The sequence below is a fragment of the Mus musculus genome, chromosome 6 (assembly GCF_000001635.26).
Source record: "Mus musculus strain C57BL/6J chromosome 6, GRCm38.p6 C57BL/6J".
NCBI lineage: Eukaryota > Metazoa > Chordata > Mammalia > Rodentia > Muridae > Mus > Mus musculus.
Window position 1 is genome coordinate 123529900 of NC_000072.6, and position 16591 is coordinate 123546490.

At 38.5% G+C, this 16591-nt stretch overlaps 1 protein-coding gene and 1 non-coding gene across 2 annotated transcripts in view; both read right to left on the reverse strand.

Annotated features, from left to right (window-relative positions):
* Nucleotides 1-3507, reverse strand: part of Vmn2r21 (vomeronasal 2, receptor 21) — a 40899-nt gene extending 37392 nt beyond the window's left edge. The window contains exons 1-2 of the mRNA NM_001104635.1: nucleotides 3293-3507; nucleotides 1880-2177 (exon numbers count right to left, since the gene is read on the reverse strand). Coding sequence (NP_001098105.1) covers nucleotides 1880-2177; nucleotides 3293-3507 — 513 coding nt within the window. The remainder of the gene's footprint in view (nucleotides 1-1879; nucleotides 2178-3292) is intronic.
* A 6494-nt stretch (nucleotides 3508-10001) lies between these two features.
* On the reverse strand, nucleotides 10002-10133 carry Gm22722. Its single transcript, XR_003956637.1, has one exon. It is a non-coding gene; the product is annotated as a small nucleolar RNA SNORA17 (small nucleolar RNA).
* Nucleotides 10134-16591: the final 6458 nt, after the last annotated feature.

Sequence of the window (16591 nt, forward strand, 5' to 3'; positions counted from 1 at the left end):
GAACTACTGCAGGGGAAGGTCCAGCTTGACCATTTCTGAGTTTCCTGTGGGTTATACCCAGTTTGAAAAGGAGGTTGGTATCTAATTTTGGCTAAAAACCAAAAATATCTACGGCTCTGCCTCCCCTCCCCAAAAGATACCAAGAGCCACAGGTGTGGGTCGTGACAGCACTCATGGGAGGAATCCGGTCAATGTCCACCCAAGCCAAGGTTAAAAGCCCACTCATTTACGGATGAGAAAATCTTTTGATCACCTCAGTTAAGCGTTGCCTTATTTAACTTAATTAATAGGGGGGAGAGAGGTTGGAGACCTTACTGTCTTCACTGCCTCCCACACCAAAATAAAAAGCCAATTGGCCTTGTACGGTCATACCCCTTCTCTCTGTTTCCCGCCTGTCATCCAAAAATACGGAGGAATATCAACTCAGTGTTATTCTTAATAAAGTGTATTTCACATTTGTTCAGTCAAACTTAGCCAGGGTTCCAACACTCTACTTAAAATTCAACTAGGAAGCTACCTATTCACTACTAATTAGCATTATAAAGTCAGAGCCTGCAGCTCCAGGCTTTTCAGTTAGTTGTTTACTAGGATAGAAAGGACAGTCTCAGCCAGATACAGTTTACCATAAGAAAAGTTAGGGAATCCCACGGAGACAGGTTTTATCCTTAGCCCTAGAATTCAGACAGAGATATTGAGCATAGATACATTTTTTTCCTCAGTCCAGCTTTTTCTTTTTTAAAAATTTTTGTTAACAAAAGGGGGGAAATGTAGTCTCCCCTCCCCCAGCCTGAAACCTGCTTGCTCAGGGGTGGAGCTTCCTGCTCATTCGTTCTGCCACGCCCAATGCTGGACCATGCAGCTTTGCTGTTGGTGCCACCACGTGCTCACCCTACTACTGGAGCCCAAGATTATTCAACGGGAATCGGGTCCCCTCCCCCTTCCTTCATAACTGAGTGTTGCAACAGTAAAACATGAGCTTTGATCAGAATGACTGTCTTAGCTACAATTCTTTCTCTCGCTACCTAGCCCCTCTTCTCTTCCAGGTTTTCAAAATGCCTTTCCAGACTAGAACCCAGGTTGTGATCCGCTGGCCAGACACAACAGAGAACCAGTCTTAAAAGTAAACAAATAGGAAAAAATTAAACATAAACTTGCAGCTCAATTCACTGAACAAAGCTTTTGAATTACTTCATGAATATCGCCAAAAATGGAAAGTACCAGATAACAGTTATTGACAAACCAATATTTCTAAAGTCCTTCTCAAGTTTTTTAATAAATAAGGTACATTTGAATAAAACTTGCTACTACTCTGGCATTGTTTATAAGAGGTCATTACTGATCAACAGAAAGAATTTTAAACACAAAAATTGAAACATTCATATCAAAATAGAAAACCTACAAACACTGCCAACAATGAGCCAGAGTAAGTCTGACTCATGTTCTTTGGAAAGGGAAATGTTATGTTGGCAATATGAGCTGTTACCACAGTGAAAGAATCAGGAAAATGTCCATGGTTGTTATACTGGAGATACATTAGTAGAATTATTATAGTCCTCATGCTTGGTGATGCTCTAAAACTGATTACAAAAGAAAACCAGTATTAACAGTGGCACAAGGCAAAGGACATTTTCTTGAAGTAGTTTTAATACAGATTGTCATTACTTTATGTATAGTTTTTCAAAATTAAAGGTTTTCAAATTAAATTTGTTATACAAGCATGATTTAATCTTATGAATAACTTATACACTAGAGTTAAAATGATGAATAAATAGTAAATTTTAAATAGTTCCAAACCTAATCAATAAACAATAGCTGAGATAACTAGCATTTTTTACTATGTTACTATGTTTAACCTAAGGAATGATTATTATATGTGTACCTGTGGGACATTGTAGAGACTTAGAACTCGGGAGATCTGAGTTGATATTCCTGTTGAAATGCCTCCTATCACTGCAACCAGCTTATCAGTCTTCTCAGGCCTGCAGCTGTAGTTAGGAACTGGGGGGCTCTCTCCTGAGAGCAAAACCATAGAACTTTTCATGGCCTTCATCTCAGTAAAGTCAACGTTGAAGACATGGAATCCCAGGGACATATTGAACAGAATATTTGGGTCCTTGTTGATTTTTTCTATAGCAAAAACCATAGCCAATATGTGCTGATAATGTTTGGTGAAATCACTAGGAGGAAAAATTGGAAAGATGATTTTGTGTTCTTTTTAATATTAGTTTTTAATAAAACATAATTACATCAGTTACTTCCCTCTACTTTCTCCCTGGAGTCCCTCTCATGCACCCCCTCAATTTTGGATTTTTATTTTTAACAACCTAATACACAACAATCAAAGAAATAAACAGGATATTCTATATTAAAAATGTATTTATCTTAAATGAATGAATTCATCTTAAAAATGAAGATTCATAGTACAACTTATTATCAATTTCACAATTTTTGGTTTTGAATTTTTTGAGACAGAGTCTCACTATTCAGCCCAGGCTGGACTGAAACTCACTTTGTAGACTATGTTAATCATAGACTCATAGAGATCTACCTGCCTCTGTTTCTCAAGTTCTGGGATTAAAGTTTTGAACCATCTCATGCTTTGAAATGTATAAATTTAACTTTTTACAGTGAAATTTGTGTCTTAGAAATAAAAATTGAAGAAATAAATGGAAGAAATAAAATAAGAAAATAAAACATTGAAATAGCCAACACTGAAACAGTTTTTCATGTGGTCTTCGAAAATATGATAAACCTCAAGAAATTACAGTGCTTAATCAACCATAGTAATTTAAAAAATAGTATCAAGCAAATTTAAACCGGAAAAATAAAGCGTTCTTGCTACAATGTACTAAATAACTACAAAGGAAAATTGTTCCCAACTGCAAAGTGCTTTCAACATCTTCTCACATATTAAAAAGCATTCAGAGTTAGTAGGGGAGAGACACACAGAGAGCCAGGCATAGCTGAGTAGCTATTGACATTTGGCGACTACAGGGAAACAAAGAGTAAGTTTCCTTCTAGGAGCTTTAGTTTGCATAGACTCTAGATGATGCCCTATACTCCTGTTGTACTGGCATGCCTAAATAAACTCCACAGAGTAAAAAGTGAGAGTGAGACAGAATCCATGAAGTTGAGAGAGACAGACAAAGAAACAGAGAATGAATTTGAGAGAGAGAACACACTGGACAGTGGAAGGGTAGCAGTAGAGGAGGGTTTGATCCATATATATATATTCAAATATATATTAAATACTGTAGCAATATTTTTAAAGAAAGAAGCCAAAAAAACTTACATGTAAACATATTCTGGTAAATTGTATTCATTTCCAGAAGTAAATTTATTTTTGTTGTGTCTACCTGACACTTTAAGGGATAAGAGTCCTCCAATCACAAAATCCCCATCTTGATAGTAGCCAGGAGAAGCAGAAATACTTAAAAGGTAACAAGAAATTTGTTCCTGGAGTACAATGAGCACAATCCAGAGAGAGAAAGCAATGAGTAATTTCATGCTAACATTGATAAATAATTGATAAAACACAGAAATCTGTTCAATTGAGAATCTTGGAGTAATTAATCCTGAGAGCACATTAACAAACTGACAAAATATATGGCTGTCTGGTCGATGTAAATCGAGGTTATAAAGCATTGTTTTGTCCTGGTACAGGCCCTCTAGTATCCAAACACTCCCTCAATTCCTGGGAGTATAATCTCCTTTGCACCCACTTAGCCCTAGATTGTGTGCGCTTCGCAGAATCACTATGAGTCTCCAAGGGCTCAGGAATCACTTGGCCCCAGGGAATCCTGATTCTCAGCAAGAAAACATACAATTAAAAATAAAGTGTGGAGTCCTCTAAAACACCTGTCGGGTATGTACACTATGTGAGCTGAGACTTTTCAAGGTCTCAAAGTAAAGAGAGACTAACCAGTAGAGGCACTATTCAGTCATCAAGAGTCATATGAAGGAGACATCAAAGGACTCCATGATTGCGAGGGGAATGGCTACACTCTTAATAATTTAACATCAGTGTCATTTTACACTATTTCTGTAAGACCAAGCCAAAGCCTTGCGTTTGAAGACTTTATAGGCTATATTTTTCAACTCGTGTATTTTTAACAACTTACATTGTGTATAATTATAAGTAAAATGTTTTGAAATACATATATTATGTAAAAATGGGTATAAATTTTTAATTCACACATAGTTTTGTTAAGCACTGGCATGATTTCAAATGTAATGACATCAGGAACAGTAAAGAAAGGTATACTACTAGCTTTGAAAAATGTCTATTGTGCATGAGGTCCAATATGTTTACCCTTTTCCTCTTTTTTTCCATTCTCATTCATTCATTCATTCATTCATTCACTCACTCACTCACTTTTGGTGCCAGCACCTTAGGAGACTGAACTTAGAGCATGGTGTCTGCAAAGCAATACTCTACCACAGTGCCACAAACTTACCTCTTTTAAATCTATAAAAGTTAAGGACTAAGCTGCCAAGGTAGTTTTTGCCATTGTGACACTCATGTTTAAATTTTCTTATCAGTGGAGATTATAGCCATGCATCACCAAGCCTAGCTATTAACATATTTTGATGTGAGAAAATACATATTTGGAATACAAAATTAAGATACACAAAGAAATATGTCATTTGATTTTTCAAATCACATTAAATCCATTCACGTGGAAAACACACAACATCAAAGCCCTTAAGAGGGTAAGAATTTGTCAGGAAGCATGTGCACAGAGGCTTTCGTTGCTCAGAAAATGAGGGAAATCACACCTTATCCTCAGCTTATTTCTGTGGGTCTGTGGAATAGTAGCATGGTTATTCTTTTCTTTATGGCTAATAAGTACATTTAAGTGATTACATACCACCTTTCTCTTTCTGGGACTCGGTAACCTCACACAGGGTGATATTTTCTAGTTCCATCAATTTACTATTAAATATCATGTCCATGTTTTTACCAGGTGAGTAATATTTTATTGTGTAAATATACCATATTTTCTTTATCCATTCCTCAGCTGAGGGATATTTTGGTTGTTTCCAATTTTTGACTATCATGAATAAAGCTGCTATGAACATAGTTGAGAAAGTATTCTTGTGGTATGGTGGAGCATCGTTTGGATATATGCCTAGGAATTGTATTTGGGTCCTGAGGTAGATCTATTATATTCCAACTTTCTTGCATCTTTTCTGAGAATTTTATGACTTCTCAATTTTGAAGAAGGTTCCATAATGTCGTGAGAAACAAGTATATTTTTGCATTTGCATGAAATATTATGGAGATATACCTAAGCTCCATCTGAGTCATAACACCTGTCAGCATCATCATTCCTCTGTTTAGTTTCTGTCTGGATGACATTTCCATTGGTGACAGTGGGGAGTTGAAGTCTCTAACTAATAATTTTGAGGGTGGATTGTGGACTAAGCTTTAGTAATGTTTCCTTTATGAATGTGTGTGTTCTGCATTTGGGGCATAGATTTTCACAATGTACACTTTATATTTGTGGATTTTTCCTTTGAGGAATATGAAGTGACCTTACACATCAATTTTGATTAATTTTGTTTGGAAGTCTATTCTGTTCAATATTAGGCCAATTAAACCTGTTTGATTCTTATGTCCATTTCCTTGCAAAATCTCTTCTCAGACCTTTACTTGAAAAAAAATATTTCAATGCTGAGATATGGTTTTTGTATGTTGCAAAATGATGGGCTCTGTTTTCATATCCATTCTGTAAGTTTTGTCTCTTTACTGAGAAAATGAGTCTATTGATGTTGAAAGATATTAATGAGTAATGATTATTAATCATTGGATTGATGTTGCTGGTGTATGTGTTAGTGTGTGGGTGCATGCATGTGTGTGCACTCCTTCTTTTGGCTTTATTGGTGTGTATTCATTTATTTCCTATAGTTTCTTTCATGTCATTGGGTTGGGGTTTTCCTTCTAGTACCTTTTGTTTATTTGCTTGTTTGTTTGTTTTATTTATTTATTTTTTTTGAGACAGGGTTTCTCTGTAGAGCCTTGGCTTTCCTGGAATTCATCCGGTATAATCGGCTGGACTTTAACTCAGAAATCTGCATGCCTTTGCCTCCCAAGTGCTGGGATTACAAGTGTGTGCCAGTGTCTGGCCTTTTTTTTTTTGTTTGTTTTTTATATCATACTTTTATTTTAGGTTTTCTAAACATTCAAAAGTTACTACAAATACATGGGCATGGGAGTCTAAACTGTGCTCTGGATCCCATCCCACTAAGCCCACACCCAGAGACAACATGATCCCCAAAACTTCTGACACATCCAGGACCACAGTAGAGGCCCCAACACCCTGGCCAATAACTGGTCTAACTGTGACACCCAAGGACCCAGGGAACACAGGAACACCAGCCCACCTAGAGGGTTCCTTTTTGTTTTCACCTGCACCCAGGACAAGAGGCTGTTTTCTACATTACCAACTCCTCAGCCAACACCCAGGGTTATCTTGATCCAAAGGAGTTCTGACACATCTAGGGTCACAGCATCACAGGCTTGCTGGAGTGACCGACTACAGGCAGAGACAGCAAGGCCAGTTTACACCAGAGATAACCAGATGGGGAGAGACAAGGCTAATACCATAAGTATCAGAAACCAATTCTACTTGTAAACATAAGAACTCAAGGCTGGGGGAGCATTGACCCGATTCCTCCAGTGGGTGCGTTCATGACCCACACTTGTGGCTCTTGGTATCTTTAGGGAGGGGAGGCAGAGCCTTAGAAAGACCCTTCAGTTGTGACTGGAGCTAATACCAACCTCCATCTAAATGGGTATATCTCTCAGGGAACTCAGAAATGGTCGAATTGGACCTTCCCCTGCAGTGCTTAGCCTGTACCCATGCTGGTGCCCTTACTGGGTTCGAGTTATTATAGTCCAGTATGCACAGTTCTGAGTCCAATGCATCTCCTAAAGGAGTTCTAATTAACCCTAGAGCTGACGAGGTCTCGAGGTGGAACACCTTAGGGCCAAATTAAGGAGAGAGGGGCTTTAAGGTCAGCACGAATTATTTTAAGAGGTTATGGAAGTTGAGCCTTCTCCCCAAGATGAGGGCTCACATGATGTGGTCACAGCTGGAGGTTCTTCTTTGTCAGTCTCGGTGTCCAGACGATGATAATGAACTGAAACAGATGAGGGCTCACATGATGTGGTCACAGCTGGAGGTTCTTCTTTGTCAGTCTCGGTGTCCAGACGATGATAATGAATGAATGAATTTGTCGGAAAGAGCAGAATCTATCTGTGATTTAACAAGATGAGTTAATCGTTGAAAAACCCAAGGACCAAAAGAAATTAATAGTAGGAATCCCACAATGGGTCCCAAATGGAAGGCAATAAGGTGGATAGCTAGGGTGAGGTGGAGAACCAATTCTGATACCAAGACTCTTGTTGTTCTCTTTTTTTTTTTTTCAAGGCTAGCCTTTACCTTGGCAAGGCTATCTTTCACAAATCCTGTCTTGTCCACATACACACAACACTTTTCTCTGAGAGCTGTGAACATTCCTCCCTGCTGTAAAAAGAGTAAATCTAATCCCCTTCTATTTTGTAACACTACTTCAGAAAGGGATGCCAAAGAATCTGTTAATTGATTATACCTTCTCTTAAATCTTCTACATCTTGACTAATAGCTGCATTAAGCTCATGATAGCGCTGCACACTTTGCTGGGAAGTAACTAAGGAAGCAATGCCAGTGCCTGTCCCTGTAGCCCCCAATCCCAAGAGGACTGTGAGGGTCACCACAGTGACAGGCTCTCTTTTGCTCCTGCGGGGCAATTCTGTGCCCCTTTCCCAAAACCCTAACAAATCATCTGAATCATGAATTTGAAGAATGGGAAACAATTGGACCAAAACACAATAATCTTTTCTCTTCATAAAATCGTCATTGACTAAATGTCGGGTTAAGCCTGAGGAACATGCTAAAAATATATTATTAGGTGCCTATAGATATTTATAGGTATTATTTACCACAATGGTATCATTGCATATACTTTGAAGTTGGAGGGGTGGGAACATATGAGGCCCCACAACACAACTTCCAATTCCAGAAACGTCAGTTAGGGTAATTTGTATGGGCTCAAAGAGTAATTGTTCTGCATCATTAAGAAGGGTAAAATTATTGAACAGGGCTATACCCTCATAGAAGGGAGGGGTGGTGGAGAAACACATCCAACACTCCTCAAAATCAGGGGAACCATCCTCCTGTCTTTTATCTATTAGGGCAAGAGCTGAGGCATTTAAAATGGGAAGCAATAATTCAGTAGACGGCTTAGGGCCAGGAAGCATGGTAGGCTGATAAGGAGTGCTCATCTGAACATGCGGGGTAGTTGATTCCACTGTGGAGGGGGGCAACCTAGCTGTTGGTTGCGGCTTGGCTGGGGGGGTGATGCAATTGGGGGTTGGGTCCTATGGATGCCTTATGTTTATTACGAACTTCTTTTAATAATTTTATCTGAAAAATAAGGCCAGGAACCTTACATTCAATTTCCATAACATTGCATTCCCAATGTAAAAGCCCCCATTCTCCTCCTATATTCCAATGGGTATATCGTTTCCCCACCTCCGTAAATTTAATAAGGAGTGGGACACATCAGTCATCTTTGCACAGGGTCTTAAGAGGCCGACCGGTGGTTATTCCTAGCCTCTGTTGTAAATGTATGGGAAGGTACATCCATCTAATGATGATAAGGTCCCAAGAGGAGGTGGGTTTCCAATATGCATCTCCTGTAGTTTCACAGCTCCATGACTTACAAAAATATGAATCACGGTAGCCACATTTATACTAGAGGGATTTATCACGATGTTTTCCTGGATACGCATAAAATCCACTGGTATGGTCAGCCCTAGAGGCTCGTTTAATATATGAATTATAAGCTGCAAGATGTCCAATATAGTCAGGATCTGGGCTATTAATAGGCTTAGATTGAGGGTAAAAATATGAGTGTACGGTGTCCCAGGCAGCGTCTGCACCAAGCGCAAGGACACAGACATCTACTTCTAGATCCGGCCAATGGGGCTTGGCATCAATTTTGGAGCTGGAATTAACTATGTCTCCAGCATGATTTTGAATAACCCAGGTGTAATTAAAAACCTGATAGGCCCGATTATTGGTGGTCTTCACGATGGAGAACAGGAATAGTATCCAGGCCAGGACCATCAGGTTCATCATGGTCACGGTCCAATACTTCCTCCTGTAAGAGAAAATATTTCTTTCTCAGGCATTACCCTGGAATTTATTATAAGGTTTTATTAATCTTTCAGGGAGCCATCTCGCTCCCCTTCTTTTGTATTATAGGTACAAGCTGAGCCCTTAGCCCAGATAATAACTGGATCCGGTCCATTCCACATTCCCGTTAAGGGATCTTTCCACAAAACTTGAGCATAGCTTAAACTTGTCTTAGGGTGCCACAAGCGATCAGCTGCGGAGCACCCTGAAATATCAAGGGTCATGAAATTTAGCACAAAGAGTCCATGAGACAATAACAAATTTGAATTTCCTTTAAAGAAATAGATAGTTTCCTGAGTAGCCAGCTTGATTAAGGTATTTTTTAAAGTCTGGGGTGCTCTTTCGACAATTCCTTGTCTTTGAGGATTATAAGGAATGCCTGTAATATGCTTGATCTGTAATTGTGAGCAAAATTGTTTAAACTTTTGGCTAGTATATCCAGGACCATTGTCAGTTTTAATCATCTTTGGCTGTCCCATTACTAAAAATACATACAATAAATGATTGATGACATCTTTACTGGCCTCTCCCATGTGGGCAGAGGCACAAATAAAACCACTGAAGGTATCAACAGTAACATGTACAAATCTTAACTTTCCAAAGGATGGGACATGTGTCTGTATTGTGATTATACTCTAGCCTCTGGCCTTCAGGCCTAGAAAGAGTTCTAGTCTCTAGCCTATTCCTCATTCTGGGAGTCATTGGGGTTTATGCAGCACTGAAATAGTGGTCATTTTAGGCTTTCTTTTGCCAGGGAGTGTTAGGCTGTTAATCATTCAAATTTTCCTAGGTCAGAACACAGTGGGTGGACATAACCTCTCTCCTGTCTGCCACCTACTGGTGTATATGTGACACAGCAGGCACCCCTGCAACTCTTCTTCTTGCTTCTTCTTCTTCTTCTTCTTCTTCTTCTTCTTCTTCTTCTTCTTCTTCTTCTTCTTCTTCTTCTTCTTCTTCTTCTTCTTCTTCTTTTCTCTTTTTTTATTAGGTATTTTCCTCGTTTACATTTCCAATGCTATCCCAAAAGTCCCCCATACCCACCCACCCCCAATCCCCTACCCACCCACTCCCCCTTTTTGGCCCTGGCGTTCCCCTGTACTGGGGCATATAAAGTTTGCAAGTCCAAAGGGCCTCTCTTTCCAGTGATGGCTGACTAGGCCTTGCAACTCTTCTAATTGCAGTTCTTGCTCTGTAGTATCAAATTCAAATGCACTTTTTTTAATATTTAGGAAAAACATATACTGACTTAAATAGATAAAGAATGAAGAAAATATATCCACACTAATATTCTCTAGGGATACCATATCTTTTAAGTACCTTTAGTTTTACCTAATATGATTGTGGCAATCTTTCCCTCTTCTCTGCGTAGTGATGTCTAAGCCATCACCAAACGACTTAATGTTTACACTGAATCTACTTTCCTTCAAACTAACAGCCACCGATTATAACATTATCTTTGTACTTCAACACTAACACATTTCATAATTTTAAGTAATAATTTTTATGCTGTTTCTAAATATATTGACTCTTACAAAATGTGTTTGTAAATTCTCAAGTTTATATTTACTGAAAATCAGGAGATTAACTGAGTGATAGAATCCCACTGTACTAAATAATTCTAAGAAAAAGATTTCTGTCATCATCAAGCATTTAGTGCATTTTTGTGCTGTGAATTGAACCTAAAGCCGTGAACTATGTTAGGCATGTGTTCTAGGTACAACTGTAATTCACAGACCATGTGATTATCACCATAGAAATGTTTCATTATTTGGGTTGAATTTAATCAGAGCTCACCATTTGAATATATATTCAGGCCACATTCTATTACACACCAGGTTTTCAGTGGTTACCAATACTTCTTTATATGCTTTTTAGAGCATTTAAACTATTCTCTGGTAGTGAAAGGACTGAGTTAGCCTAAGCCAGGGTGACTTAATGACCTGCTTCAAAGTGGTAATTTGGGAGATTAGCCCCAAATTTCTGTTTACCAGACCAGGAAAAGTACAAAACAAATCAATTTCAGAAAAAAATTAAAAAACCACACACCTGAGAGGCAATCAGTAAGCTTTCCCACCACCTCTCGTGAGCCCACTTCACAGACATCCAGTTAGCAGCTATAGAAGCTGCCTGACCACCTAACTTTAGCCAAGTAAACTTGATGAGAAAAACTCACCAAATCCCCATTAACCAATCACAAAGGCACCCATATGTGTAGAGATGTAGGCAATCATTCAAAGGTAAAAGTCCCCTTCTTCTACCCCCACAGGCTCTATACTGATGCTGCAAAGTCCACTCATGTGTCCTCCATCCTGATTTATAGTAGACCCAAGAGTAAATGTCCTTTACTGTTGCATACTATTTGAATCTGGAATATTATTCTTTGCAAATAATAGACCCTTACATTTGGAGGCTCATCTGGGATTTACTGTGCCCCCTAACTCAAATAGTTGAGCTTTTTCTGCTCCAATTTGTAAGTCTTGGTGCCTGGTTATCTATCGTCTTGCCTGTCTCTATGTTTAATCTGGAGTCAAAGATAGGCAAAGTAGATAAGAACTTGTTAACCAGCCAGGCACTATGGAGTATTCTCACCAACGTCCCTATAGGAAGAACTTGCTAGTTCATATTTGATTTGTGAATAATCTCTGGGTTTATGGGCTATTCATGTGTAGGAAGGAAGACCATCTAAAAGAGCCTTCTAGTTCAGTTTTTTTCTTCCCAGAAATGTCATTTGTGTCTCTCTGTGTGTATTCTGTCTGTGCGTTTAGTCTTCTTATACAAGATTTTCTTTCATTCTTAAGATGAGACAGGTGCAGAGCACCCCACTGAACTTTATCCTAAACTATTTAGTAGAGTTGTGGGAGAGTCTGGTCTGGTTGTTCAGCATGGCAAACTAACCTTTGTTTGCAGAAATAAATGGCCCACTTATAAAGGATAGTCTGAGAAAGAAACATTTAAAATGTGATTTTAATGCTTATTTCTAATTTCTCTCTTAAAAGTTTTCTATAAAAGTTCTCTAGGAAAGTTTTTCTAAATGGTTCTTCTCTCAAAAAGTTCTTCAATTCTCTAAAGAAATGGGAATTTCTTCTATTTTTGTCCTCAGCACTTATACATAATTCAGAATACATGATCACATGGTAAAAAGTTCACCACAAATTTACACATAAATTCAAATTAAAAATTGAATACATAGTTTACAACAGAGAAAGTTGTATATCTATTAAGAGTATTTATCTTGCTAATAATTCATCATCTTTCACTAGCTCTTCTCATTCACATGAAGTTAAAAACCCTAACTTTTCTGACTAAAGTTTTACTGAAGTTTTATATAGATAAACCAAGTCAATATTTTGTCTTCTGTCATTGCACCTATAGCAAATCATTAGTTCCCCTTTTATGCCCTTTGGTTAATCGTTTCATCATCATTTGGAATGTGCTCCTAAGTTCTAGATGCATGCCTAGCTCAGAAACAACCACTTGGGATACTTGAAGAATGAAAATGTTATCACTGCAGTTTGACATAAGTAAGGAAATAAAAATATTCTTTCTTTTTTTCATCTTTTATTATTAGGTATTTATTTCATTTACATTTCCAATGCTATCCCAAAGTCCACCCCTCCACAATCCCCCACTCACTCCCCAACCACCCACTCCCACTTCTTGGCCTTGGTGTTCCCTTGTACTGAGGCAGATAAAGTTTGCATGGCCACTGAGCCTCTCTTTCTACTGATGGCCGACTAGGCCATCTTCTGATACATATGCAGCTAGAGACACGATCTCTTGGGGGTGGGGGTGTACTGGGTAGTTCATATTTTTGTTCCACCTATAGGGTTGCAGATCCCTTTAGATCCTTGGTTACTTTCTCTAGCTCCTCCATTGGGGACCCTGTGATCCATCCAATAGCTGACTGTGAGCATCCACTTCTGTGTTTGCTAGTCCCCAGCATAGTCTCACAAGAGACAGCTATATCAGGGTCCTTTCAGCAAAATTGTGCTAGTGTATGCAATGGTGTCAACGTTTGGAAGCTGATTATGGGATAGATCCCCAGATGTGGCAGTCTCTAGATGGTCCATCCTTTCGTCTCAGCTCCAAACTGTGTCTCTGTAACTCCTTCCAAGGGTGTTTTGTTCCCAATTCTAAGAAGGGGCAAAGTGTCCGCAGTTTGGTCTTCGTTCTTCTTGAGTTTCATGTGTTTAGCAAATTTTATCTTATATCTTGGGTATTCTAAGTTTCTGGGCTAATGTCCACTTATCAGTGAGTACATATCACGTGAGTTCTTTTGTGATTGTGTTACCTCACTCAGGATGATGCCCTCCAGGTCCATCCATTTGCCTAGGAATTTCATAAATACATTCTTTTTAATAGCTGAGTAGTACTCCACTGTGTAAATGTACCACATTTTCTGTATCCATTCCTCTGTTGAGGGGCATCTGGGTTCTTCCCAGTTTCTGGCTATTATAAATAAGGCTGCTATAAACATAGTGAAGAAAGTGTCCTTCTTACCTGTTGGAACATCTTCTGAATATATGCCCAGGAGAGGTATTGCAGGATCCTCCAGTAGTACTATGTTCAATTTTCTGAGGAACAGCCAGACTGATTTCCAGAGTGGTTTTATGAGCTTGCAATCCCACCAACAATGGAGGAGTGTTCATCTTTCTCCATATCCTTGCCAGCATCTGCTGTTACCTGAATTTTTGACCTTAGCCATTCTGACTGGTGTGAGGTGTAATCTCATGGTTGTTTTGATTTGCATTTCCCTGATAATTAAGGATGTTGGATATTTTTTCAGGTGCTTCTCAGCTATTTTGTATTCCTCAAGTGAATATTTTTGTTCAGCTCTGAGCCCCATTTTTTAATGGGTTTATTTGATTTTCTGGAGTCCATCTTCTTTAGTTCTTTATATATTGGCTATTAGCCCCCTATTTGATTTAGGATAGGTAAAGATCCTTTTCCAATCTGTTGGTGGCCTTTTTGTCTTATTGACAGTGTCTTTTGCGTTGCAGAAGCTTTGCAATTTTATGAGTTCCCATTTGTCGATTCTTGATCTTACATCACAAGCCATTGCTGTTCTATTCAAGAATTTTTCCCCTGTACCCATATCTTCGAGGCTTTTCCCTACTTTCTCCTTTATAAATTTCAGTGTCTCTGGTTTTATGTGGAGTTCCTTAATACAAAGAGATTTGACCTTAGTACAATGAGATAGGAATGGATCAATTTGCATTCTTCTACATGATAACTGCCAGTTGTGCCAGCACCATTTGTTGAAAATGCTGTATTTTTTTCCACTGGATGGTTTTAGCTCCCTTGTCAAAGATCAAGTGACCATAGGTGTGTGGGTTCATTTCTGGGTCTTCAATTCTATTTCATTGGTTAACTTGTCTGTCACTATACCAGTACCATGCAGTTTTTATCACAATTGCTCTGTAGTACAGCTTTAGGTCAGTCATGGTAATTCCACCAGAGGTTCTTTTATCCTTGAGAAGAGTTTTTGCTATCCTCGGTTTTTTGTTATTCCAGCTGAATTTGCAGATTGCCCTTTCTAATTCGTTGAAGAATTGAGTTGGAATTTTGATGGGGATTGCATTGAATCTGTAGATTGCTTTTGGCAAGATAGCCATTTTTACTATATTGATCCTTCCAATCCATGAGCATGGGAGATCTTTCCATGTTCTGAGATCATCTTTAATTTCTTTCTTCAGTGAGTTGAAGTTCGTATCATACAGATCTTTCACTTCCTTAGTTAAGGTCATGCCAAGGTATTTTATATTATTTGTGACTGTTGAGAAGGGTGTTGCTTCCCTAATATCTTTCTTAACTTGTTTATCCTTTGTGTAGAGAAAGGTCATTGACTTGTTTGAGTTAATTTTATATCCAGCTACTTCATTGAAGCTGTTAATCAGGTTTAGGAGTTCTCTGGTGGAATTTTTAGGGTCACTTATATATACTATCATATCATCTGCAAAAGGTGATATTTTGACTTCTTCCTTTCCAATTTGTATCCCCTTGATCTCCTTTTGTTGTCGAATTGCTCTGGCTAGGACTTCAAGTACAATGTTGAATAGAGAGGGTGAGAGTGGGCAGCCTTGTCTAGTCCCTGATTTTAGTGGGATTGCTTTCAGCTTCTCACAGTTTACTTTGATGTTTGCTACTGGTTTGCTGTAGATTGCTTTTATCATGGTTAGATATGGGCTTTGAATTCCTGACCTTTCCAAGACTTTTTTCATGAATTTATCATAAATGTTGGATTTTGTCAACTGCTTTCTCCGCATCTAACCAGATGATCATGTGGATTTTGCTTTGAGTTTGTTTATATACTGGATTACATTGATGGATTTCCTCATATTGAACCATCCCTGCATCCCTGGGATGAAACCTACTTGGTCAGGATGGATGATTGTTTTGATGTGTTCTTGGATTCGGTTAGCAAGAACTTTATTGAGGATTTTTGCATCGATATTCATAAGGGAAATTGGTCTGAAATTCTCTATCTTTGTTGGGTCTTTTTGTGGTTTAGATATCAGAGTAATTGTGGCTTCATAGAATGAGTTGGGTAGAGAACCTTCTACTTCTATTTTGTGGAATAGTTTGTGAAGAACTGGGATTAGATCTTCTTTGAAGGTCTGATAGAACTCTGCACTAAACCCATCTGGTCCTGGGCTTTTTTTTGGTTGGGAGACTATTAATGACTGCTTCTTTTTTCTGTAGGAGATTTAGGACTGTTTAGATCATTAACCTGATTTGAGTTAACTTTGGTACCTGGTATCTGTCTAGAAACTTGTCCATTTCATACAAGTTCTCCAGTTTTGTTGAGTATAGCCTTTTGTAGAAGGATCTGATGGTGTTTTGGATTTCTTCAGGATTTGTTCTTATGTCTCCCTTTTCCTTTCTGATTTTGTTAATTAGGATGCTTTCCTTGTGCCCTATACTGAGTCTGGCTAAGGGTTTATCTATCTTGTTGATTTTCTCAAAGAACCAACTCCTCGTTTGGTTGTGTCTTTGAATAGTTCCTCTTGTTTCCACTTGGTTGATTTTGCCCCTGAGTTTGATTATTTCCTGCCTTCTACTCCTCTTGGGTGAATTTGCTTCCTTTTGTTCTAGAGCTTTTAGGTGTTTTGTCAAGCTGCTAATGTGTGCTATCTCTAGTTTCTTTTTGGAGGCACTCAGAGCTATGAGTTTTCCTCTTAGAAATGCTTTCATTGTGTCCCATAAGTTTGGGTATGTTGTGGCTTCATTTTCATTAAACTCCAAAAAGTCCATAATTTCTTTCTTTATTCCCTCCTTGATGAAGGTATCATTGAGTAGAGTGTTGTTCAGTTTGCACTTGAATGTTGGCTTTCTATTATTTATGT